At 43.4% G+C, this 27,707-nt stretch overlaps 1 protein-coding gene across 5 annotated transcripts in view; it reads right to left on the bottom strand.

Moving 5' to 3' along the window:
- Positions 1-27,707, bottom strand: part of EPHA4 (EPH receptor A4) — a 149,716-nt gene that overhangs the window by 47,933 nt on the left and 74,076 nt on the right. For 4 of the 5 annotated variants that reach the window (XR_002078986.2, XR_002078985.2, XM_019445811.2 and 1 more), the window contains one exon: positions 15,052-15,390. The exons of the other annotated variant lie outside the window; for it this stretch is intronic. Coding sequence is in view for 2 of the 4 variants with exons in the window: in XM_019445811.2 (XP_019301356.2) it covers positions 15,052-15,390 (339 nt within the window). In the remaining 2 variants the exon portion in view is untranslated. The remainder of the gene's footprint in view (positions 1-15,051; positions 15,391-27,707) is intronic. 5 annotated transcript variants of the gene reach the window in all.

Raw genomic sequence — 27,707 nt, 5'->3', positions numbered from 1 at the left:
ATTTGCCAACAGAAACATGGCAGGACTCAGTGTGTATTTCCTGTTAAGTACGAATGCCAGTTTGAGGCAAATAGAAAAACAAGTCTTTCTACTGGAAGGCAATTTGTAAGAATTTGCCTGAGCAAGGCAACCGTTTTAAGATAAGGGAATGGGCAAAGTTTAGCAAGAGTAAAAAATTCGATATTTTGTTTTCTCTGAATGCCGCTAGGAAGATGAACCTTCTCACTGCTTCTCAGGAGGTTGAAAAGTATCAAGGAAAAGCTCTTAGTTGCAATGAGTCTGGATGTGTCTTGATGAGACAGGAGGACGAGCCTTGGGCAACGTGAGCCCCTCCATGCCCAACAACGTCTGCCAAACTTATTCTGGAATCCGGAGGATGGTGGAAAGGAAAGGTTCTGTTCTGCTGAGCAGAAATACAGCATAGAGAGTAGCAAAGGGTTAGCTGCTCTGAATCGAGGCTTCTGTTCCTCGAGCTGTCAACTCGGCTCTTGGAGAGCTTCGAGCCTTCCAAATCTGGAAAATAAAAGCTGTGCTGTGGGCTTCAGGTTGTCTTTGTTACTCAGACAGCTGCTAATCGTCCTGCTGTGTTTGGAACCAAGGAGACAATGCTGTAACATTTAGCTTTCTGACATGCGAAGCATCTAGATCAGTCCCCTATTAAAGATGTATTAATCACAAAGACTCTAAAAGCCAGGAAGATAGATGCGCCCAGTAAATCTTTTGCTCTCGCCTTTTACTTTCCACACTCAGGTTTCTACATTTACAGGCAGACATGCTTAAAAGCCTGCTCCAGAAACTGACCAATAGAAGGCCTTGTTCATTACTTTATATCAGATGCCCGATGATTTCCTACCCCTGGAAAGCCTTTCAGAAAGAGGTAAGACATTGATCATTCCGCTAAAAGAGTCGTCTGTTTCAATAAACAGATCCACTGTGACTGTTGTCATCTTGACTTTGTAAGTGCGATAACTGATTCAGGAGTGTGGCTTTCTTTGCCCCTTGCTACGGGGACATCCAAATAATGTGTGTAGTTAAAAAAAAAAAAAAAGAGTTATTCGATAAACTTCAGGGAATAAAATTTTACTACTCCTAGTACTACCAGTACTAATTAGCATCGCTACTAGCCATGCTAGTGCTCCTAATAATACGAATAATACCTGGCCTCCAAGTCAGGCCAAATTACCCTCAGGTCAAGGCCCCGAGTGAGAGTGAACAAACGGTAGCTTATTCTGGACTCAGACACCTGGAACAATGGAAAGAGTATGTGCTGGATGAAGCCTCGGAACCCTGTGTACTGAAATTTATTGTTAATAAAAGGTCTCAAAGTTACTTCTCCACCTTGGTCTTCATTTCACAAGAGCGTTGAAGACAGACTTACCACATTCTCCATAGCATGTGTTCCGACTGGGTGACCTGGTGATCAACCCCAAAACAAAGAAAAAATTGAAAGAATAGAAACAAAGAGTCTGCCTGATATTATCATAGAGGCCCAGAATGCAATTTTCTTTCTTTCTTCCTTACATGGAATCTTCATAGGAGGCATCCAATCACCATAATACGAGAGGAAGAGAAAAACCTCAACACACGAGGTTCCTAGACCTACAGAAAAGCAGCATTAGCCATTCTGAGTTATTGTATATCTTTTGAAATTAGATTGCTACTTTTTTTTTTTTTTTTTAATTTCTGAGGCTAATGGAACCCATAAGAGACAAGTACAATATTTGTGAGGTGCCAGGTTGGTGCCAGCTCAAGGCCCTGAATTCCTTGGCTTTCGCTGGACTCTGAATATATCATGAATAACTCCTTCCCCATCACCGGCTCAGTGACAGTCCACCGTCTTCCAAATTGAAAGAGTAGGAAGTCAATTAGTGTCACTTACGATGTGAACACCTGTCGACTAAGACCTGGACTGAGACCAATTTCATTACCACAGCCACTCAATGGCTGCCAGATGGTCAGGACTTGGACCACTTATGATGTAGTCCAGATTCAAGGAGGTGACCTAAAGACGGAAAGGTCTAGAGTCCCATTAGTCATCTCCTGAGCCATCCAATTCCCCAGCACATATACAATTGGAATAGGATACCTATTTTTCCTAATGGTCATTTAAAAAGACCACATGAGCTGCTAAAAAAAAAAAAAAAAAAAAAAAAAAAAAGCAAGCTATGGTAACCTAAAATTGAGGATATTAGCTCCTTAAATAGTAAGCATCCTCACCAACCATGGTCATTTTAAAATCCAAAACTACTGGGTAATAACTCAATGTCCTTTTCTCTAATTGCAGTTCAAAACACATGGACAGAGCAGGAACAAACACACACACACACACAAACACACACACACACACACAGATGAAAAATATTTGACAAAGAATAAAGTGGAGCATGAAATTATAAGCTACAGATTATCACTGACAGGGTAGAATAGATAGGCAGAGGGTACATTTCAATACAATTTTGGTCGCGAACCTATGTGTTCTGTGCTACTTGGAATTTTTCCAAGTCCAAATGTTGCTTGGCTTAAACAACGAGGGCTAAATGATGAGAAATGATGGCCATGGATGATAAAGTAGAGTGTTGCAGGTGGAAGAGACAGAGAGAGAGAGATTGAGAGACAGAGATTGAGAGGGAGGGAGGGAGAGAGAAACGGGAAGAAATCCAACCCTGACTCTCCATTTTATTCCCAGTTGGCTTCATACACGGAAGTCTGGGAAAGGTCTGAATACAGGGAAATCAAATATTCAGGGGCCAATATCCATAAGCCATAGAATGAATGCTGAGGAGCTGGTTTTTAGTACTACTTAGGGAAAGCTTGGTTTCCTTGTAGCCAGATCTTTCCTGCCCAGTTTCTCGGTCGCTACAGAGACAAGCACAAAGTGACTGGTAAGTGGAGAGAAGCGACAGAGACCTTTGGGTTAAATTACAACCAGCACATTTGGAAAATGCTTCATACACAAATGGTCACCACATGCTATGCTCTCAAAACTAGGGCCACGAAATGATATTCTTACAGCCCTCATATTTGAAACCCTATCTTTTTGGCAATTGTCATAAAAGCTATGATCGAGGTTAGAGAAAGGAGCATAATTTATGAGAAGGAATTTTAAGCTTGGGAATTTGCAACCATAGAATTAATGTTTTTTTTAATATTGGGGTATCAGCCAGAAACTAAATTGTATGTGCCAGATAGTTTAAACTCCTACAGGCATTATAAGACCAAAGCTGAAACAGCAGACCTATTAAATTTTAAAATGTGATTAAGGCCAATAGATGTCTCCAACTGGATCTGTGTCTGAGAATTCAAGATAACTTTTGTGGTCTTAAAGAATAACAAAGAATGAATTAGGAAATCTCTCATTGTTTCAGGGCTTGGATTTTGTTTTCTTTCTTCTCTTTTTCTTTTTTAACTAGGAGGTTTCACAGCATCTCACCGGGACCCCTCTTTAACAGAACTTGCTGAGGTGTGAAATTCAGTATTACTGGCCCCACCCAGGAGTCAATCTGTAAATCCCAAAAGGACCTCATTAGAACAACACATCACCTAGAAAGAGTCCCACAGCATGGTCTCCAAGAAAGACAGTGGAGCAGGGCACCAGCACACTACAGGCACTTTCCCGAAACTATTTCATGTCCTTCTGAAACAGGAAGGGAAGAGAGAGGATGGAGAGAAAGAGAAAAAGCCATCATCCGAAGCACGCGTACAATGAAGGTTATACTCTTGAAGAGTTTACAGTGAGATTTAAAGGGCTTCTCGTCTGTCATTCTTCCCCAGACAATACCCTCTTATATTACACAAAGATTCTTTAAATATGTCACCAGCCTCTTCGAGCCACACCTGAATTAGATGGCTACTCGCCATTGGTGTCTGCGATGAGGGCTGCGAACACAATTTATGCTTTTTAAGTTCTATGACACTAATTTTCACAGGCTGCTATTCTGCCATGTTTGTACTCCCTGCTTTCGGTGGAAAACAAAGCAACAAGAATCCCAATTACATACTGTAATGATAATCACCACCCTGATGTCAAAATGGGGAGAAACGAGCTGATGTTAGTTTCGCGAATTCTCAAGTCTCCTAAAGCGTCCTCCTGGGAAGATTCCCCAAATCGGGCTCTGCTAGAGCCCTGTAGGATTCAGTGAGTTTCCGTGCAAATAAGGGCTACACCAACAACTCTTCAGATCATCTCAATTTTTCAGATGGAAAAAAAAAAAAAAATGGTCGTTGATCATCTTGGAAAGTGGAGGGAACACTTGAATAAGCTTTCAGCTAGTTGCATATTCAAAATCTCTAGCCTGTTTGTATGTGTGCCTCTGGCTTTGATGCAGGAATGTGGAAGAAGCTGTGCTCTCTGCCCACCTGGACACTTTCTATGCTCAAAATACACCCTCAGTATGCTAAAAAAATAAATTAGGGTTGATTCAAGAGGCAGATTGACGGCTTGCAGTACGTTATCTAGAAAATAGCAACCCTCCAGGGAGCCGTCGTGAGCTTGCCCCATTCAGTGCTTGTGCTAATCGATGGGTCTCACCCAAGTGAGCTCATTGGTGGCAGTCCCTATTTAATACCCACTGAGAAGCCGCAGTCACATTTTTGTCTTGTTGGGATGCACACATCACCATCAAAAGGTTCCTAGATAAGAAGTTTTTAAAAATCATCCACCCCAGAGCCTTCATTAAAGAGGCTTTTTTTTTTTTGACAGGGAGCATCACACTGCCTGAGAAATTCATACACAGAGCTTATCATTTGGAAGATGCCAGGCAAAAAGAAGTGGCCCACCCTCTCCTTCCTCCCTCTCCCTCTCCTTCCAAGAGGGATCACAAAATAAAACAGATATTTCAAATCATTGTCATTTACCCAGAAGATAATTTGGGTAGATTGGGTTTTAGAAAGGTAGTCCTTGTGCCTTGTAATTAAAAAACAAAAACAAAAAACAAAAACAAAAACCAAAAAAAAACCCCAGATGGTTCAGGAGAGCCACAAAGAGTTCCTTTAGCACGAGCTGACCAACTTATCAGAATAGAGGAAGAAGGAATTTAATGCAAGGTTCTGTTTCTTCAGTTCTGTGCCTGTATTGATGGCCATTTTGCTGACCGATCAGCCAAATTCCCACAGCGCTCTGGGTACCAGTCTTCACACGTGAGATCCAATCATTAGTGACATTTTCCAACGAAGCCAGGGCGGTCCCTAGGGAAGTGGCCACACTGATGTGTGACACACCTCTCTTTTCTGTCACCGTGGTTCTGGGGCAGCCCATGGAATCTTTTTCATTCTTCCGGCACAGGCCAAGGAGGAAGAAGTACGCCTGTGTGTGTTGGGCGCAAAAGGTGGATGCTGGGGGAAGACCTTTTTAAAAAGAGCTATTTTTAGGGCGCCCGGGTGGCTCAGACAGTTAAGCGTCTGACTCTCGGTTTCGGCCCGGGTCACGATCTCACAGCTTCATGGGTTTGAGCCCCACTTCGGGCTTGGTGCTGGCAATGCAGAGCCTGCTCGGGATTCTCTCACTCTGCCCCTTCCCCACTTGTGCTCTCTCTGTCTCTCTCTCAAAATAAATGAATTTTTTTTAAAGCTATTTTTAACACTGATGGATAGCGTTAAGGCTTGCTTATCTTGACAGATTAAAATGTAAAACCTAAAAAAAGAAAGAAAGAAAAAGAAAATCTTCCCAAGTCTTCACCTGAAGACAACATCTGGAATACTCTCTTGCTGTACACCCACGTGAAAACAGCATGCAGACACTGATGTGCGGAGAAGGCTCTGTACGGCAGGGGTAATCTGGACACACATTTTAATGAGTCCCTGTAGATTTAAGATCTTTCCATGCAAGATTAGTCCTGCAGCACAGCTCTTGGTTTTCCTGGTGTTTAAAGGAAAAAACCCTTTAAAGATATTAGTAGGGGGCTAATGGGAGGTTTGATAAAGTTTCTCTGGATCTTTTTATTAATGTTCAATGCAAACTAGACTCTAGGGTCTCTCCTAGCTCCTCGGAGGAGGTAGTCATTAATTGAGCCAGTTGGAGTGATACCTCATCAATGTAGAAGCCCACCTAAAACCTTGGCTAGTCCTGCGCTGTTCATTTCTCATCTCAGCCAGGCACTTATTTTTCAAATCTCTTGATGGCTTCTCCAGAGGGTGCAAAGGCGGTGTTCGTGTTCGAAGTAATAAGCACAGCACTGAGAAATGAAAAACGAATCAGAATGAGGACGTCAAGTGTTTAGGGTGAATGCCGGAGAATGGATTTCCCTTCACACACGCACACACACACACACACACACACACACACACGTGTATGTGAATATGGACATTTATGTAAGAGTGAAGGGATGGGAGAGTGGGGAAAAAAGGTGTCCTCAGTCTTGGGTGTAAATAAAACTTTCATTTTCTTAGAGGGAAACCAGTTGACTGTTGAACAGCATGGGTTTGAACTGAGAAGGTTCACTTACATGTGGATTGTTTTCCATACAAGACTGTCCTATAAATGTATCTTCCCTTCCTTGTGAATTCCTTAATAACATTTACTTTTCCTTAGCTTACTTTATCGTAAGAGTATAGCATGTAAGATACATAACAGACAAAATAAGTGTTAATCGCTTGTTTATGTTATTGGAAGGCTTCTGGCCACCAGTAGGCTATTAGTAGTCAACTTCTGGGGAGTCAAAAGTTGTATGTGGACGTTTGACAGTATAGGGGTTGATGTCCTTCACCCCTGCAGTGTCTGAGGGTCAACTGTACCAACACCTTTTTTAAAATGCAATGCAATTTTTATATATACAGTAATTACTAGTAGGCTCAATACACACTATTTGTCTATGCTGTTCAGTCAGCCTTGAAGCTGGATAATTTAGTAGGTTCTTTTATTTTTCTTTCTCCCCATCAGGACTTGTGGCACCCACCCTGAGTATAAATTCATGGACCCTGGTGCCACACAAAAGAAGCTGTGTACCACTATACATCTCCTGGTTTGTTTTATCCTCTCTTTAAATTTTTTTTAACATTTATTCATTTTTTAAGAGACAGAGACAGAGGTACGAGAGAGAAAGGGAGACACAGATCCGAAGCAGGCTCCAGGCTCTGAGCTGTCAGCACAGAGCCCGACACGGGGCTTGAACTCACGAACCGTGAGATCATGACCTGAGCCGAAGCCGGATGCCCAACGGACTGAGCCACCCAAGCGCCCCAAGTTTGTTTTATTGTTAATTATGATCACAATTAGTGAGTATGTTTAATAATTATAAAGGCGGCAACAATATTCAATAGACATGAAATTATTTTATGTATAACATTAGAATCAAGCGACTGTTCCCTTTCTTAAAAAAAAATAAAAATGTGCTGCATGTTTTAAAATGTACATTTCCTGGGCGCCTGGGTGGCTCAGTCAGTTAAGCATCCCACTTCGGCTCAAGTCATGATCTCACAGTCCGTGAGTTCAAGCCCCGCGTCGGGCTCTGTGCTGACAGCTCAGAGCCTGGAGCCTGTTTCAGATTCTGTGTCTCCCTCTCTCTGACCTTCCCCCGTTCATGCTCTGTCCCTCTCTGTCTCAAAAACAAATAAGCATTAAAAAAATTTTTTTTTTTAATAAAAAAATAAAATGTACATTTCCTAGGCATTGTGATGTAAACCAGGAGCCCATAGGAGGATCCGGGCTGTTAATGAGAAAACCATAGCCTGGCTTCTCTGAAGCCCATTGTGTGCCTGGTTCGGGCCTGTAATTACTCATGCACAGAAAGGACTCTAACCAGCTTCCACTCAGAAGTCCTAAGGATTACATACCAACCACTGAGGACTCGCAAACAACTTCCCAGCAAAATCTCTCAACAGAATTGCTCTACAGCTTGTTTAAAGAATTTTAAAAATGGGTCTTGAGAAAGATTTCCGACTTAACATTCAACTAGTTTCATTGCGTGTTTTTCCTCTAACTTTCTTAGGAGTAAGAAAAATAGAACATGATTTACAAGAGATCAAAGGCAAATGAGAGATCATCTCCACGAAGGGCCAAGGTATAAGAGAGCGTCTATGACTATTTAAGAAGGAAATCGCTGTCAGCATCTAGCAACCCAACAGTGCTCGGAATGCATTTTTTCGAGAAAACTGAACATCGCCTGATCAGAACACTCAAGCAGGTTCTACATTATACATTTAAACCTGAGGGTCACTGGGAAAAAGGTCTGTGGTACAGGAGAGTGAAGGTATGCTTGAAATTCTACCTGATTCCCTGAGATCTTGTTTATGGAGCCCAAACCTCTGCAATGGAAGGGGTCTTGCCAATTAGGAAAATTGTCTCGAATGTGAGATTAATCTCAATGTTAATCCACCACAACCTTGACCAGGGTGGTTTCTGACAAATGACACCAGCATGTCAACACCTTCTCAACCTCCTTCCCGACTGGTCCTCTTTCTCGATTTAGTACTCCAGAGCAGGGATCGGCAAACCTTTTCCCACAAAGAGTGAGATGGTTACTATACACGCGGTATGGGCCACTCCCTCTCTTGAAACTACCCAGCTCTGCTCTTGCCCCGTGAAAGCCGTCTCAGGCAGTCCGCCAACGAATGAGTGGGGCTTCGTTCCTGCAAAACTTCTTTACGAACACAGAAAATTGAATTTTATATAATTTCCCAGTGTTGCAAAATATTCTTCTTCTTTTGGTTATTTTCAACCCTTTTGAAATAGAAAAACCATTTTTAGTGGGTTATATACACCACCTGGGAGACGATGGAGATTTGGCCCCTGGGTTTTGGTTTGCCAACCTCAAGGGCACTAACAGAAAAGTCAGACATCTGTGCTTCAAAAATATCAACAGAACTTCCCCCTTGCTCCTCTCACTTCTCAAACTTACAGAAAAGCATCAATTCTGGTCACGTCCTATTTGGCTTAATATTCCATCACCATTCTCCAAGTCTCCAGGGGTGTACTTTCTGCCTGTTACTTTGATTGTGAACCACACTTGAGGCCACTCCCATGCTGCCCCTCACGCCTGACTGTGGCCAGCACCATTCCAGAACGACTTTGCTCTCCAAGGCCTTTTCGCACCGGGCCAAACTGGCCTTCCTGATCTCTCTCCCTTCTTCCTATTCCTTCCTACCCTTGGTTGCCATCCCACAATGGCCCCATTACCTGACATCTGTGTTCATGTCACCCTAGTCGGGGGCAGAAGTATACACACTGAAGCGAAAGAAGTTTGCACAGGTCCTTTCCAAAGCTCTGTCCTTCATTTGATATTTGCACTTTTGTAGGATATGCTTGAAATCGCACAAAAATTGTCTAAGCCTCAGACCCCACAAAGTCTGGCGCCACCATTCCTGGAGCAAATTTCCTAGCTCAATTGCTCTAAGATGTTCCTGTTTCTCCCACCGTCTCCTTGAAGCCTTCCCCTTACCATGTAGAAGACAGGTAGCAATTATACCCAGTGGGGATGAGAATTCCCACTGTTCTCCATTATCCTACTCAAATAACATAATCTGTCTAATTAAAAGATGACAGAGAAAGAAAGAATGGGAACTTGCCAGTTGAGTCATAAAAGACACAGTATGCCTCTTGTACTCAGTTATTTTCTTTTCTCTACTCATTATTTTGGTTTTATTAAATTTATCACTACTCGAGAAAGAACGCATTGATTGTTTTTGGCGATAAATAAACGTGTTAAGTGACAAACAGGACTTGAGTATCTGCTATGGACTGTGCGGTGGCATTAACGTCGAGGTGTCCTGTCGTTTTATTGGTGATGTGGTGGGTTTTGTTTTTGTTTCTGTTTTGCCTTTTCGGTCTTCTTGATTGTCCATCCTAGGGAACAAGGCTAGTATGACAAGGAGCACCAGTTCATGCAATGGCAAGGCAACTGGGATTCTTTCACAAGGGCCCCCAAAGGGCTGTTTACAACCCTCTAAGAGCAGCCTTGGAAGGATTATGTTCCTGGCATGGAGCAGTGGAACCAAGCAGAGACAGGCTGGCGATGGAACCCTTGGAGAGTCGGAATTTCTATGAAGTCATGAAATTTCCTTTTCAAATGTATATCACTAGCGTTTCTCCGTCTTGGCACCATGGGCATTTCGAACTAGATAACTCTTCATCGTGGGGGCGGTCCTACGCATGATGGGGTGCTTAGCAGCATCCCCGGCTTTCACCCACGAACTGTAATGGCGCTCCCACCCGTGACAGCCAGAAAGATCTCCAGGCATTGCCAAATGTCCAGGGCGGCGTATGGAAGAACCATACTCGAGAGGCAGCTAGCTTACTGTGTTGCCCTTCCAAGGAAATACCTTGGTAGGTGTGAGTTTGGAGGGGTAGAGAGAAGGCAGGATTCAGGTGCACCCTGCTGATTCTGCAGAAGCATTTTTTGGAATTCCCCCCATCCTTGGAATTGCCTTGGGAGCCCATTCCCGAACATCCTGTGGGAATGAGCCCGACTTCTTCATGCCCATAACTCATGGCTATATTCTCGGAATCACAGACTTTTGGAATTAGAAAAGATCTTAGAGACCAGCTAGGTTCAAATAATTATGCAATCCACCAAATATCTGAACTCCTCCAAACTCAGTGTGTTAAAGATGTTTGTCACAGGGACACTGCAGCTGTGCTGACAAGAGGTTACCAGATGTCATTTCATCGTCAAGGATTTAGAAGAGTATCTCATGCAAAGGAAAAATCAGAGGTGTGATCACTGGGGCGCCTGGCCGGCTCAGTCTGTAGAGCATAAAGACTCTTGACCTCGGTCGGGGCGTCGAGAGTTTGAGCCCCGTGTTGGGTGTAGAGTTTACTTACAGAAACAAAGAAACAATCAAATAAATAAACGTGCCACAGCTCACCGTCCCAGGTGCAACTGGGGGTTAGGAGGGAATGAATATTACCCATAGCAGTTCGTAACAATGTAAAACAGACAAAACAACCTTGAGTACCATTCGGCAGCAGAACTGAAAGACAGGGGTGGGGGGCTTGGGGGGGGGGGGGGTGAAACGGTGCAAGCTGACTCTGAGATCTTCAGATCTACTGCTGGCTGCCATTTCAGCATGTTTTTTTGCAAAAAGGTTCACAGCTCGGTTGCTTGGCCAGGAAAAGGAAAAACCCTTGTTTCCTTTATACAGCCTCTCTCTCTCCTGGTGACACATCCTGTATTCATTTGCCCGAGATGGTCCACTTGAGTAAAAGTAAACCAAAGGAAAGCCATTTAGAAAACAAATCACCCGGCCGTCTCCGTATTCCCTTTTCATAAACACCAGAACCATCTTCTCCTAAACAAAACACGTAACAGTTGCCACAGGATGTTTGACGGAGGAAGGGACAGGTTCAGTTTTCCCGGGGAATCTCACTTTGTTCCTTTTGGACTGTAATGCAGGGAAGTGTCGGGAGGGAGGAGTTGCCTTTTCCTGGTCTGTTCTTCTCCTACCGGGGGACTTCCGAGGGAGCTTCCCACCCTCACCCTCTTCCCGGCTTCTCCTTCCCACTCTTGGCATGGGGTGGGGGTGGGGATGAATTCTCTCACGGAAATCTGCTGTCTGACACCCTCCCACCTGCACAGAGTGGACAACCTCGGGGGCACAGGCTTGATCCTTCAGGGAGCCTGCCGTCAGCCAGCTGAGCCAGACCGTCTCTGGGTGACACTGGGCAAGTGTCTTTAAGAGCCAGCCCTTTTGGCCCCGGAAATAAAGCTCACATCCTTCAATCAGATGGTCGGCAATAAAGCTGACATCCTGAGCTCCCGGGGTCTGGTCCCCAGTGTCAATTGGGTTTGAATTCAGGAGGGGAGGAAGAGCATCTTGTTAGTTACTTCTTAAGACCCCAACAATAGGACCTGGGTGAGAATGACTTAAATAACCATGTGAGAACACCAGCCCATTCACACCACATTCCACAACTAAAGGATCAAAGGCCGGTCAGACCTACCTTTCTGGTGCCCAGATACTGGTCGCCTAAAAGGGGAGAATGCCAGGCTGAATACAGGGATCCTATTAATTATCCAATAATGGTAAAAGAAAGCAACTTTGTCCTTTCAGGAGCAGGGAGGGTGCTCGCTGGTTTCAGGTACTGGCCCTGACGTTACCTCGGGTGAGTCAGGCCACCTTCCTGAACCTGTTCAGCTCTGAGCGTCTCAGAGGTCCTGGTGACAAAACCAGGTATCTAAGGAGGGCCCGTAGTGTTTGTTGAATAAGGGACCGATGAGAGAAAGAACCCTGTGAAAACAAGGCAGAACAGGCGAGCCCCTAAACCGGGGCTCTCAGGTGGTAAATGCTAATATGCATTTATTCTATGGATTCCTTACAGAATGAGCCATCATTGCCTACAGGGGTCCCTAAGGAATTGAGTTTAATGAAATGATAGGAATGACTGCAATTACAATATAATTGTGTGTACGTAAATACGCTTAGGGGAGGTTTGATAGAGTCTACGGTTGCCACATTCACCCAGAATTTTGGCCTGCGTTATTAATTTGCCCTACTATGAAGAAAGGGTTTGTTAATCAAAGATAAACTATTCCGCTGATATCGAATTAGGGAACTCCAGATCCTGTAATGAGGCAGTGCTTCGCACATACACAACTCTCTGCTAAGCGAAAGCTTTCTGGCTGGCCACATAGGAGGTCTCCTTATTGAAAGATTTATTTTTAATTTTGAACAGCTTCCCAGCATTACCCTTCATGAAAATTAAAAGAGGGAGCTGGAAGTTTGTCCTGTTCAGCAAACCGCCCGGCGGGTCTCCTCACCACGGCAGAGAAAACCTCACTGTGTCAGAGGAATCCTCCGTTCCCCCCCCCCCCCCTTCTGTAGATCGACAAGAATTACACCTACATTTTTAATAAAACTTAGACTTTCTTCCCCTCCCTCTCTCGTATTGTTTTTGCACATTTTCTTCTTTCGGAGGCTTTTTAGCCTGCCTTCTTTGCACTCCTTGGGCCTTCTGGCCTGGTAGGAGCTGACATAATCCCTTGGCCCGCATTCTTACGTATACAGAGAGTCATAGGGGTCCCCCCACAAAATCTGTGGGAGCCAAGCCTGTCCTCAGCATGTCTCCCAATGGCTATTCTCGGCCAAAGAGAATGACTTCACCTTGTACAGCTGAGGCCTCAAAAAGTCCCTTCCTACTTTTAAATCAGTTAAGAACACAAAGAGGCCTCAAAAAGTCCCTTCCTACTTTTAAATCAGTTAAGAACACAAAGTAGCGACGTGTCTGAGGACACGGACGTCAGGCCGAACATAAGAATATTGATTGAATCATAAACCAGATTCCCCAGCGGGCGCAGAGAGGCTGGCCCCGTCTAACTCAGAGACAGCAGTAGCACCAATATGTTCCCCAGGATCCACGGGCAATATTTCCAAAAAAGAACCAATAAAAAGCTGGCAAAGACAGAGTACTTGCGATGCTATCAAAACCTCCTAAATCACACCAGTCTTTGTAGAAAAATAAAGCGGATCACCACTAACCGTGTTCAACACCCGAAAGCGCAGAAATAAAAGACCAGAGCAAAACCAGACGATCTGTTCACACCACGTATTTTACAAGACGGGTCACATCTGTACACTTGAAGCTACTTTCCGGTAAGATACGCCATTCGAGCCGAGCCCCAGTTTAAAACCCCCACCCCAGTCGTAACTTTGTATTTATTCTAGAGAGTTCAGGGCAAGGGGAAAAATAATGGCTTTGGAGTGGGACCCTGGAATACTTTTCACTACAGGATCAATTAATACAGATATATTTTACTTAACTGTTGAGTGCACTTACTGAAACATTCATTTGAGAGGGAAGTACAGTAAGAGGTGATAGGACTGCTTGGCAATTTACAATCCTTTTCGGGCGAAGTTTGTTGTTCTTAAGGGCCTCATGAAAGGATAAGCTATCGCCCTTTTTTTTTTTTCCTATTCCCTTTAACTCGCCAGAAATAAATAACAGGGAGCCAGCAATGTGAAGCAGGTGGCAGAGACCCAGGATGGAAAATTAGCTGGAGAAAGCGTGAAAACGTTTGCAAGGGATGAGCGGGAACCAGTGGGTCAGGAGCTGCAATTTACAAACCCAGATTCGTCTTTGCTCTTTGAAACATTTTATAGATATTCGAGACTTTGTAACAGTTCTGCAATGAACTCAGCAGAAACTCTTCATGAACACAGAATGTCTTCAAGTCGGCTGAATTAGAAGAGGAAAGTGATGCCCAAAATGGGGTAAATGCACTCTCCCCCCACGTGTCAATTATGGATTCACCTAGCAAAGGGGCTGCAAACCTACTATGTGTTTTGAGGAAAATTCTGCCAAACCACACAGAGAGAGCTGCCCATTAATCTCTTCACCATCCACAGATTTACCTGATGACTCTAGTAGAGGTCGGTATACATTTTTTTTTTTTTAATTCAAACAAGATCAAAACATAGCCACTGATGCTTTTGTTGGAAAAGATAGCACATGCCACTATGGTGCTCTGCATTGGTAAAAAGCAATTTTATAAGCCAAAATAATCTGTTAAATGCTCTGATGTCCAACCATGGGCCTTGTGATCAAAATGGCTGATATGAATCCCTGACAAGAGAAGTCCAGCATGGAGTGACCCATCTCACTGACTGTCATCCCCTTTCAGACAGCGTCTTTTAATCTCATGTGATCGTCACCACTTAGCATAGGGCATGCTATGCAGTTGGGTGTCCAAAACAGTATTGGTGGAACGAAAGATCATTCTTCTAAGAATCTTTTGTAATTACAAGGCAGCTCGCAGGTTTATAATCAGATCCATGGGGTTCCAGTTTAATTGTAGAATTAAGTCTAAGTTAATTCATGGATACCTCCATAAGCCCTTTATCTCTGTACATTTATTTATTTTTTATTCTTTAAACTTTTGAAATTTTTTTATTTGTGAGAGAGAGGGAGAGAGAGAGAATGGGGGACGGGCAGAGAGAGAGGGAGACACAGAATCGGAAGCAGGCTCCAGGCTCTGAGGTATCAGCACAGAGCCCGACGCGGGGCTCGAACCCACGGACGACGATATCACAACCCGAGCCAAAGTCAGACACTCAACCGACCGAGCCAGCCGAGCGCCCCCTCTCTCTATTTATATCATACAATAAAGTAGATCGGATTCCTACCTGCTTGGTTGGTTGTCACGGTGACAGACACCGACTGGTCCGGGCTGGGGTTATACTTGGACACCCCATTCACGGCCCAGATTTCGAATGTGTAATTGGTGTGAGCCAGGAGGTCAGTGATGGAAACTTTGGTGGTCTTCAGGCCGTTCTGCTGGGGGGTATAGTGGACCCCACTTCCACAGGGTCGGCACTTGCTGGAATCACCAGCCCCACATCTCTTGCACACCACATTGTAGGAGATGTCCTGGCGACCACCCGTGTTCTGAGGGCTGCTCCATTCCAAGTTCACGGATGTCTCATTGACGTTTGAGATCAAGTTGAGGGGAGCGGATGGTGGGCCTGGAGAGGGAAAAAAAAAAAAAAAAACACACACACACATACATTATCACACCAAGAACTTAAACTATCCTTTTGGAATCTCTGCGAGTTTCTATTATTCTCTGCAGCGATGGGGAGTAAGGTGGCCCATGTGGCAAAGAAAGCAGAAAGCCAATCAAGCCAGCGAGGAAAAAAAAAAAAAAGAAAAATCTTTTAAAAAAAAGCACGCCGTGAAAGAAAGCTGCTACATCGGTAACACCGACTGCTGTCCTGAGACGGCGTGCATCTCGACATCGACATCAAACACGCTCCAAGTCCAGGCTTCTCTTTGAAGCGGCAGAAAAAGAAGATAGAACTTATCTGGTTTTTATCTCACCATCTGCAAACAGGCACATATGAGCGTGATTCAAGTTCCCAGGGCTAGTGTGGGACCCTGGTAGAGTAAGAGGTATGTGCCACTTCTGAAGGGAAATCGGGATTCCTAAGTACAGCGCGTCCTCCATGCGGAATAAAATTAACCGAATCGTATAGACACGCCTCTCCAGCCCAGCACGGCAGTTGGGAGTTAAGCTCGTCATAGGTAATTAGAAGGAACTCGTGTAACCTGGTTGCAGCGATGTCAAAGGCAGAGTCGTTGGGAGATCCCAGCTTGCGGCAGGGATCGTGCAAAGGCTCTCAGGCCCCACGTCCTGCCCTTCAGCTAGCCAAGGCTGGACCAGGCCCTTTTGAGCTGACTCATTCCCACTGACATCAAAGAGTTTGTGAAACATGAACGGTGGTGGCGGCTGTTTGGAAACAGAACAACTGACCGCAAACAACATAGTGGTTGGTTTTAAAGATAGCAATAAAAAATAGTAATAATAATAATAAGACTAGCGAGCCATGACGAACCCTCTTGTTTCTTGCCGGAGATTAGTCTTTAAGTGCCAAAGAGTTGCAACGCAAACTGCCTTCAAGGAGAAGAATCTGGGTGGGAGAAGGGAGGGGATATTCCTGGACTGAGCCAGTACCAAAGGCTGGAAAGATATCTGCCCCACTCTGATGCAAAACACCTCCTCAAAGGGACGTGTGGAAAGTCCTCTCTTCCTTTCTCTTCCCCATTTTGGGGAAAAGAACCAGAGGAAGTTTTAATGGAAATTTCAGGTTTCTGGCTCACTCTATCTATTCTAAGGTATTTGCGATGAACTGCTTTAAGGGAAATGTGACCGTGTTCCTCAGGAAAAGGAAGTTAACTGGAGGCCTGTGTGAACCGGGAAGAAGCTTTATCTAGTCAATCACAATGGACTGCGTTGTTCCAAAGTAACCACCGAGCCAAAATCGAACGAGGCAACCTACTAATAAGGATTCATACCCAATATTTATTACTCAGCTCATGCTGTTGGATTGCTAAAGGATCTTGGTGGTAATGCTGAAAAAGGGTTAATCCAGGGCTTCCCAATCTCCCCTCGAGACTAATTATCAACAGCCTCTCTTAATTTTTGAGATCTAGGCCCCGTCCAGTGTCGTAAAATTTGTTCCTAAAAGTAAGAGTACCCCCACAGAAGTCTGCAGAAGGAAAATACGAATTTCTTTCTTGCTTAGGTTTCATATTTATAGCTATGGTCCTTAGCTTCGTGACTGGAATATAATAAAGGTAAATAAGTGGTTTCTGAATACGTGAACAGAGACAGACAGGAAGTTAAAGATGATTTGGCCAAACAAATAACCTCATTTTAAAAAGACGAGGGAATTGAGATCCAGTTTGTGGACCTGACAACACTGAAATTCCGTGCAATTTCATTAGTGACAGAGTCGGACTAAAATCCAAAAGTCCTAACTCCCACTCCGGGGTTATTTCCACTCCGTTACGTGGCTCCCCATAGAGGTGTAATAACAACAAAAGCAGTAGTTTCGGCCAAAGTTTAAGAGGTAAAGGTAAAAAGGGAGGGTGTATCTTCTATCCTGTTCAAATTTTATGGATGCTTGCCACCATGGTGAAATCCACTAGTAGTCTGCAGCTAAAACTTACCACAGCTTGGTTTATAAAATGGGTCAGCCACCGGTTCTTATTTTGCTATGACTTCCAGGGTTAAATGCGAGGGACTCTTAAATCCATTAACCCCCTTGCCAAGGTTCCTGATCCACTTTCACGTGGGAAAATGTGACACAATGAATCAAGCAATGCAGAAGCAAAAAGTCAGTAATTAGTATGTAGGACGGGGCATGGCAGTGTCTAAACAGAGAAGAAATGGAGCAGAAAACTAAATGGTCACAGGACTCAGAGATATAACACTGCCCCATGGGAAAGAAAGAAAAACAAACAAAAAAAAAAGATGCTGCAGGATTTCAAAATGGAGGGCTGGGCCCCAAACAAGTGGTGGCCTGGAACAGGCTTCTTTGGGCAACGATTCTTAAAGAAGACCCTGCGGTGGATGGTAACGGGAAGACAGAGGACTAGGCAAGTTCAAGTTCAATGATGCCTCCATGAATGGTTTGGTGAATTGTACTGCATATGTTTTGTTTTGCTGCCGTAGGGAGTGATGTTATATGGGCTTAAAAATTGGACTATGGTAGAGTTTTATTTTGTGGGTTTTTCTGGGGGGGGGGGTAGCAGATAGAAAAATGCCCACCCAGTACGATAATCACGGTGTTCTGCAAAGGCCTGGGAAAGAGTGCATGCTTTATAAATTAAAATCATAACGGTGGTTGTATTTTGTTTGCAGGATCGTGGTTTTCTTTCTTTCTTTTTTTTTTTAAACTCATGTCCATTGAAAGATGGTAAGTGTATTTCCATTTATAAGGAGGTGCCCTCTTTTCCTCAGAAAAGAAAATATTCTCAAGACAAGAAAGTATACGCTTTCATACAACCCAAAAGTCCATCCAGATCCAACAGTAATACCTAATGTTAATAGCAGCACCTTAACACAATTACCTGTAGAGATGGCTATAATGAAAAGAAAATAGCGTTCTGAGTAACATGGGCTGTCTCAGTAAATACAAGGCATCCAGGAGGGGAAAAAAAAAAAAAAAAACGTAACTCAGATGATCTTGTCTTCTGTTTACGTAAAGTAAGTAGTGTATCTGGATATTTGGGAACCATTAAGTTTCTGACAAGGGATTTTGCCTGTCTCACCAGAAACAGGTCAACTTGCAAGCAAGTCTCCAATTACAAATATGAGATCTGTAACAAAACACGGTAATCATACTCTTTGTTTAAATTTTCTAGTCTCCATATTGAGATCGCCCCTACTAAGTACCTAGCCTCAGGTAGCTTATAGGTCATTATACGTTACAGGGTCTTGTCCTTTTATCCTTTCCAAAACTACCCACTACTAGCCTTTATGTAGTACTGGCAGCAATCTTGCTTATGGCATCAACCCACCGTACAGGTCACATTTATTTCTCTAACTTTGGACCATGTGATGGGGTCTTGCTGTTCAGACATACGCTGCGTTGTCTGTTTCTATCACCGGTCTATGTACTCCCCAAGAGAGCTGATGTTGTCATCATTTCCCAGTGCCTACCCTGATTCCCACTTCAGAATAAGCACAGTAAATGTTTGAGGAGTTGACGAATGAATGGCTGGATGGCAAACTAACAAAGTCCTGCAATGCACCTGAGGCCCCCTACCTACAGTGTGTGAATTAATACAGCCCTCCCTGAGCTAAAGCTGGGAGTCAGTTCTTACACACAGACTCATTAGCAGTAAGCCCTGGAGAGGGGTATCTCAATATACCTCGTTTAATTCAAGTCCCCCCGTTCTACACTTTAAAAATACTTTGCAAAAAGGAAGTTGGGCTGTATATCATATCTTAGTGATTACTTCCGTTGGGAGGGATTGTGGACTCATTCACATGCTTATTGTTTGTTGCCTGCTCTAGAAGACAAAGGGAAAGACAAATCAGACTCATTTTGATGCTTTCCTGGATACCTGAAGAAGGAAAGGGCAGGAAATCAGGGGGAAGGAAAAGACTAAAGGAAGCTAAATACGGATGATGTGAGCAGGAGGAGGTATAGTGCAGGCCCTGGACTCACTCTCATTTTTTATATCTCCATTACCAGCCCAGCATGGCTGGGAGCTTCAGATGTGGACTCCATGGGGTGCCTGGCTGGCCCGGTAGATCATGCAACTCTTGATCTCAGGGGTTGTAAGTTCGAACCCCACGTTGAGTGTAGAGATCACTTAAAAACAAAATCTTAAAAAGATAAATGAAAAAAAAAAATGTGAGCTCCCTCAATCAAAGTTTTGTTCATTTAGGACTGGTTATTACGACTTTCCTTCTCCATCTTGGTTCCAGCCGATGGTTTATTTGGTTCAGAAGCCGTGGGCAATTTTATACCTGAAGAAAGTTAAGTTTTACATTTTCAAAGGTAGGCTGGCATTTTCCTTAGTAGCCTTTGTAGAACCACAGTTTCCTGTACATTTTATGTTTACCGTCAACATTAAGACATTTTTAAATACAAATCAAATGCTGGAGTGTCGGTAAGGGGAAATAAATGTACTTCCTTTACATTTTTTTTTAACTTCTTTGGAATTCATGTATATAAGTCCCTCCACGAATGGAGCTAGAATGTTAAACTCTTTTAAACGTCTCATGTTTAGAATGTCCTTCGTGTTTGAAATATAGGTTAGTGGCATAGATAATAACTCTGCTACCAGGACCAAAGGTCAAATGCAATAATCTTTAACTTACAAATCCATTACAACAGTATTCAACAAAACTTTCTCTGTAAAGGACCAGATAGCTAGTCAGTATTTCAGGTTTTATGGGCCACTCGTTCTCTGTAGCTACTACTCAAGTTTTCTCTGTACCTCGAAAGCAGCCATAGACATCACCTAAACAAATGGATGTGACTGCATCTCAAGAAAATTTTATTTTCAAAAACCGGGGCAGGTGAATTTGGCCTTCGGGCCGTAGTTTACCAGCCCCGGCTACAAAGAAATTGTTGGGAGAAGTGCACCCTCCCTTCAAAAAGATGCTCGTTACAATCCTCACAATTTGGCACATTAATTTCTAGGGACTTCAAGCATACCCTGAAACTATCTAGGGAGCTCAGTCCAAGAACCCCCTGATTTATATCTTCCTACAGCCCTGGCTTCTAAGGTTGAGTTACATCTACCTTCACGGACTCAGGAAGAAATAAAATATGTGCAATATTATGGGCCTATTTCTTGAGTTTCTCGGTGCTCTGAAAGCAATGGCCACCGTACTTCCTGCCACTGTGAATAAATTGAATGAACATCCATTTGCTTCGCTGGTGTGAAATACTTTCTCGATTGCACAGCAGGTACTTGTGAAAGGTGCTACAATGGGTAATTATTATTTTCTAGTGGGATGTCAGGTTGCATTTGGTTGACAGGAGTTTGACAATATGAAGTCCCAAAGAAACCTTAGCCAAATTATAGCAAAAGCAAAGGACTATCATATCATATAATAAAATATCATATCATATTATATCATAAAAGGAATCTTGATCTCCCTTAACCCATCATGTACTCTCTTCTGGGAAAAGACAACCTTCCAGAAATAAAGCATACTCTATCTAGAGAAGCTGAGTGAATGTGACATTTAAGAAGGGCAACATTCCAAGTATAAAAGAATATTCTAGTAACTCTACAAATCTTAGTTCTTCTCTCCCGTGCATTAGGCAAAAGTATAATTCCCGAGTAGTTTAGAGAACACACTGGCTTACGTCAGGATTTAAAGTATCCCCATGTAGGAGAACCCAATGTTAACATATCCACATGAAATCTGTATGAGCCTTACTTATTAATAAGTCATTGAAAAGGGATCGGCCAACACTGAACCTAAAGTCATAAATGCCTCCGATGCGAAGGAGGAGCTTGGTGTAAACCATCCCAAGGAAAGTCAATGTCAAGCTAAGTGCTCTCTACGTACCCCACCCCAACCCACAAGCCAGATAAAATGCTTTTTTTTTTTTCAATGTTAGAGGTAGCAATTGGAACGTCAGAAAAAGTTGGAAACCAAAAAGACGGATACTGTCATCACTGCAGCTAGAAGTGGGTTCTGCCGAAGGTTTATAAATCCATATGGATGCAAGGTATAATATGCTATATAAACCCAAAATCCGCAATGTCTTATAACAATTGTTAAAATGCTAACAGATTGTAAGGCTAGGGGGAAAAAGTCAAGTTGAAAATTCCCATTATTAGCACAACTCGAGACATGCAGCTCATATGTTTTAGACTTGGTAGTTCCACCTGCAATTCTCTCCCCTGGCTTTTCCAATAGCTGCCTCCTTACCCCTCAGGGGGTCCCAGCTCAGGTCCTCCCTCCTCCCTTCTCCCTCCACGCAAAATGAAACGCTTCCGTTTCCTCCACTGCACTCTATCACATCATCTTTTTCCTTCTTGTGAGAATTTTTGATCATCCTATTTATTATTCATATTCCAATTAGAACAGAAATATTTTTTTCTGGTTCATGAGAGTATCCCCGGCCCTTAGGAAGGTGCCAAATTTATTAATAGATATTCATTAAGTATCTACTGAATAAATAAACGAATTAATGACGGTTCCTGAACCCAGTCCAGCTCACTCATCAAAGGTGTCACCATTACAGCACTGGTGTATGTTGCAAAAGCATATTCCAGGGGTGTATGGATGGCTCCGTTGGTTGAGCGTCGACTCTTGATTTTCGTTCAGGTCATGATCCCACGGTGTGGGATCGAGCCCCACATTGGGCTCTGCACTGAGTGTGGAGCCTGCTTAAAATTCTCTTTCTCCTTCTGCATTTCTCACCCTTCCCCTCTAAAATTAAAAAAAAAAAAAAAATAGGGGCACTTGGTTGGCTCAGTCAGTTGAGTGTCTGACTCTTGATTTAGGCTCAGGTCACGATCCCAGGGTCCGGGGATCGAGCCCACATCACCCTCTGCACTGAGCGTGAAGTCTATTTAAGATTCTCTCTCTCCCTCTGCCCTCCTCCTCTGCTCTCACTTTCTCTATAAAAAAAAAAAAACAAATTAAAAAAAATAAATAAAATACCACATTGCTTAAAATAAATAAAATAAAATAGGATATTCCAAAAAAAAAAAAAAAAAACAAGGCAATCACAGGCTAGAAGTTTGAAATGCAAGCCTGCAGCCAAAGCAAGGAGATAGCTGATAGGAGAACAAAGTAGCTGGGCTCACGTCAAGAGTGGTTTCCAGAACCCTCACAGACATCTAATACTTAACGGATTTTTAATCACCATTTTAAAATTCCACGCCCGAGCCACGGAATTAATTCTGGACGTGGAAAGAAACATCCCCCGGGAGCATGGGCAGAAGCCTGACTCTTAAATGATCAATGTCTTCAAATGCTGCGACTGTCACCCTACAAAAATGCCAAGGCAACAAGTACAAGACGTCTCTTCTGAGGAAGAGGGGCCGTGGGTCTCGAGTTCCACTTCATAAGCCTTCATTAATCATGTCCAACTTTTGGACTGTCAATGATACTTCAGTGCCTTAGCCGTAAAACCTTCCACCCCTTCAGATAAGCCCGTGTTAATCTCTCTCCGGCTGAAAGACAGGCTAGAACACAGAGTCAACAGTTAGGGTGTATGTAAGTTTTGCCTGAAACGAAGCCCAGGCTTCCTCCCCCCGACTGTTGTATATGTTGCCACTGTTAATCGCTTTCTCTCAGTCCCTGCGGCTGTGGGTCAGTTTACATAAAGACTGCTGTTCGGGGACACCTCTTCTGAGATAGATGAACAGTGCAGTTTCTGTGTTTCAACGATGAGTAGAGCCAAAGCATAACTGCCCGTCATTAACAAATAGAACCATTTGGATGCACCAACCACTTGTTGCTCCGTGAAACATTCTTGGCTTCCTGCCAAGGTAACTTCTTGCTGCAATTCCGCCCCTGCCTCTTTTTCTGGCCTATCTATTCTCACATCGTCCTCTCCAGACACCTTCGTCTTTACTGGGCTCACGGAGGTTTCGGTTTATTTATTTGAGGACGACTAGTTTATGGCTCAAGTGCTTTAAAAGGAAACTCTCCATTAGTCATGAGGAGGCCACAGTGAGAAAGACAGAGCAAGGCGCTTTGTTCCATTTCTTCAAAATTTTGAGCAGTTCGCTTTAAAAGTAGCCAGGCTAGGGGCACCTGGGTGGCTCAGTCAGTTAAGCGTCCAACTTCAGCTCAGGTCACGATCTCACAGTTCGTGAGTTCGAGCCCCGCGTCGGGCTCTGGGCTGATGGCTCAGAGCCTGGAGCCTGCTTCCGATTCTGTGTCTCCCTCTCTCTCTGCCCCTCCCCTGTTCATGCTCTGTCTCTGTCTCAAAAATAAATAAATGTTAAAAAAAAAAAATTTTAAATAAATAAATAAATAAATAAATAAATAAAAGTAGCCAGGCTGTGAATTAATTTACATTTCTTGCAAGCTGGTTTTTCATACTTTATCTTATTTCATCCTCATAATAAAATCTGACAAAGGGCATCGATCAGCCTCGGCAATCTGATGACCAAACCGAAGATAAGAAAAGTTTCGCAAGTCGCCCAAATGAATACGATCCAAATGCGCAAAGGTACTGTGATCAGAAAGTCTGATTCTGGGGCTATAATGGCCCCTGTCACAAAGATACAAGCAATCCAAAGGGGGGGGGGGGAAGAAAAAGAAAAGAAAAAAAAGCACAACTCTGAGCTTTTTGTGGACCATTCCTCACTTTCTCACTTCCTCCCAGAATCACGTTTCTTCTAGTTGCCTGTCCTTAAGGCTGAAATGTGCTGCCATGACTTCCTAGATGGTGCTCTTGTCTTCGTTGAGTTAACCTCTCTCTCTGGTCCTAACTTCCACTCAAGAGGGCAATTAGGAGTTTCTGTTAAAGGCTTTTTCCCTGGGGTGAGGGGGGCGGGGGCGCAGGGAGAAGGTCACACGAGGGGCGGGGGGCAATCAGATTGATGCAATGAAACTCTTCTCTGAGTTCATCCTCTGTTGAGCTGTAGATCACGTGTAGAATAAGAGTCAACTATGGGAGGAAAATCAAAATACTGAGAGCAAAGAAGGTATCCAGTTCTCACCCCAGGGGACCTCAGCACAGTGTATAATTGACCCTGTTTCATAGAAGCATGCTGGGCACAACCACTGTATGACTTCCATGACTAGTGTCAAAAATGCGATCCAGAAATGACAGGGCTCGATTGATAACAAGCCACTCTTACTCATTCATGGTGGTGGAAAAATTGCAATAAGCTGGCTAAATGGCATTGGCAGAGATTATTCAAGTCTTTCACTTGGGCATATATCACATCAGTGTTCCTCAAACCTATGCACGTTCCAGTTGAATCCACGTTGTACTAGTAATCCCTCTACAATGTCCACATTGGACTGTTGATCTGTATAAAATGAGAAGTAGGCGGGAGGGGAAAGAGAAGGCTAAAACAGCATTGTTTTAAAACACACAGTTCGAGGAGAGGACACTTGATCCTTATTAAATATCCTGAAGCTTTTTCAAATTTTATAAACAGCCCAATGGCAAGTGGTCAGACTGGGATGCATCCATCCTCTTCCAATAAGCACTACTTGGTGATCTTTCCCCCTGTAGCCCTAATCGTCTTTGGACAAGAATCACACTCTTGGCCTCTCCAGAGGTGCTTTTTTTCTCTACTGGTAGTCAAAATGCCGAAAGGCAATCAGAAAGGGAGAGGCAAGGATGTGGGTTACTCATTACCGATACCAGACTCTGAACCACTGAGATCTACCCAAATAAGCCAACAGGTTCATTTACCTGTTGAAGACTGCATCCGAATCATCAAAATTTCTTTGATTGTTCTTATCTGTTGGGTATGGTCCGAGGACAGGCATATTAATTGGCTTAACAACTGATTACCGGGCGGCATGACCATATGTTGCGAACTAAAGTCCCTGTCACAGAATCTGGCAGCGGGAGAGTTGGTGTCTCAATCTGAGTTTTTATCCCGCGACAAACGGAATGTAGCATGAAATTGTACTCTCATTTCACAAATTCGATAAATGACATGAAGCAACAAATTCCCCTGTAAATTTCAGATCCAAGAATTTCCGTAAAAATAGCTTCACAAAAATGATTGATTACATGGCCGATAAACTGGGATATGGTCAGAGATCAACGAACGGATCTCCTGCAACACTTATTAACGAAACTGTAGGAATCTTTGGCTTTTGTTTTCACTCCTACAACCAACGGGTCTTTCACGACCGCTGACTACACTCTCATTGATCAATTTCATAGAATGTCCTGCCTTCCACCATTATATTGTTAGTTATTGGAAGCCCTAGAGCAAAAAGATATATGCTTTTGGGTGGGGGAAAAAAATGTAGCTTACTTAAAACCGAAGGCTGCCTTTTATGCTATGGTTTATACATCAAAGACTCATGCTAGACATCCCTCCCCAAATCCCTTAGCCAGACTGTTAAGCATGTAAATCTTTGGGGCAGAGAACTGAACCGAACATCAGTGGCACCTTCAAGGGCTTGTTTGAAAATGGATGTGAGATTTCCAAAATTAAAGCGCTTAAAAAAGAAAAAAAAAGGGTCTCTCTTCTCCTGACCTTGGAAACAAGTAAGGACGATGTTATTTTAATTTGCATTCAAGTTTTAACAACACAGTCACACAGCACCACTGGGATCCACATTGGGTTTCCACTGAAAATTGCTCATCATTTCATTATGGTTCATTATGTTGATAACTGTCAGAAGGCATTAGAAGTGAGGGCTTTGAGTAATAGACCTGAAATGGTAATTTTAAAACAATACACTTTCTGGAGGAAATACAGTGGTGCACTACATTCAATTAGAAAAGGCAAACGTAGAAACAAAGTGAGTGATGTTCGCTGTTTGGGGCTAAGCTATTTCAGTTTCTCAATAACCTAAGCCTGCAGACCAGCGTTTTCAAATCAGGACCTTTCGTCATAGACCTTGGGAAATTTGCCCTCATTAGCTCTAAGCTCCTCCAGTATAAATTGTCTCAAAAGCTGCAAATTTGGAGTATTTTAGGCCACGTCTGAGGATCAATCAATCACTCTTTGTTTGTTTGGCACAGCTGACTGAATCATTCAAGGCCGTTGACTTGGAGACAGATTTGTGAAGACCCCTCAAGTTGGCAATCCAAAATCATAATCTCTTATTTCACAGAGTGCTCCAATCAGGAGGCTCTAATAAGTTTCATCCAACAAGTGAAACAAAGAGCACCCCAAAGCACAAGGACAGATTTCCAACTGAAACGTACAGAAAACCATTCTGGTACTGGTGTTTAGAAGTCAAGGTGGCAAAATAACAAATCAGCTTTTCCTTCCCAGATATCCGAAGCCAATTCAATTCTTCTAGAAGGCATTTTTGTCTAGTACATTTTGCAACACAGTAAGGGGTTGGCAAGTCGCCTTAAATATGATATAGGTTCGGTCTCCCGGGGAGGGAAAGACCTTTCTCACTATCATCACTGAACAAGCAACTAAATAACTAAGGTAATCAAAAGTCTTCCTGCACAGGCATGTAGTTGCCTTCTCCCACCACTGCTGACTGTCAGACCACATTCCTGACTACAGAGAAAGGTAAGAGGGAGGTGAAAGAGATCTGGAGGGGAGGGGCTGGTTATCAGTAGAGTTAAATGACATGTATCTCTTTAATAAAAATCACATTCAAATTCCCTCTAAGAAATGATTCACGAGATCAAAATTTCTTCATCAGCTTGAACGGCATCCTTGTGTGTAGACAGGTATGGGAGTCTGTGTTGCTGGCAGTCACAAAAACCCTGTCACCTTTCTTGACTGATACCCGTGTCTGAGGTGAACATTGACATTTCCACTGTGAGGCAGTAACCTGGTGGGGACTGTGGAAGAAAATACAAACAAACAAACAAACAAAGCTCCATGGTGAGTGTATTTGATGATGTAACTCCAAACCAGGTTGGGTTTTCTTCTGGGAGACAAAGGAAGGATTCAATTTCCATCAAGGGAGAATGTCCCCCACCCTTGAAATTATCTTCCTAGAGTCACCACTGAGCTGAAGAACAGGCCTGACAGTTACAGCCACGGAAAAGAGGGCCTCCTGTCTCCTGCCATCCATCAGGAAGGATCTAAATCCTTACCACCCGAAGATGGTCCACCGACCAGCAGAATCAGCAATAGCTGGGAATTTGTCACAAATGCAGCCTATCAGGCCCGACTTCTCCTGCTAACCCCTAGTGACTTCCGGGTGCTTCCTACGTGCATTGATATTTAAGAAGCATTTCTTCTAACTCTCTGTTCTAACCGGGGTGCGGATTATTTTCTCGAAAATATTCGTGATGCTTCCACGGAAATACAGCCTATCCCACAGGCGGCCATTTATGCTAACCTTAACCGGAAGCGCCAAGAGAGGCACTCCTAAAGATAGTGTTTATTG

The sequence above is a fragment of the Panthera pardus genome, unplaced genomic scaffold (genome assembly GCF_024362965.1).
Source record: "Panthera pardus isolate Hobbes unplaced genomic scaffold, ASM2436296v1 HiC_scaffold_10, whole genome shotgun sequence".
Lineage (NCBI taxonomy): Eukaryota > Metazoa > Chordata > Mammalia > Carnivora > Felidae > Panthera > Panthera pardus.
This window is presented reverse-complemented; position numbering and strand designations above follow the sequence as displayed.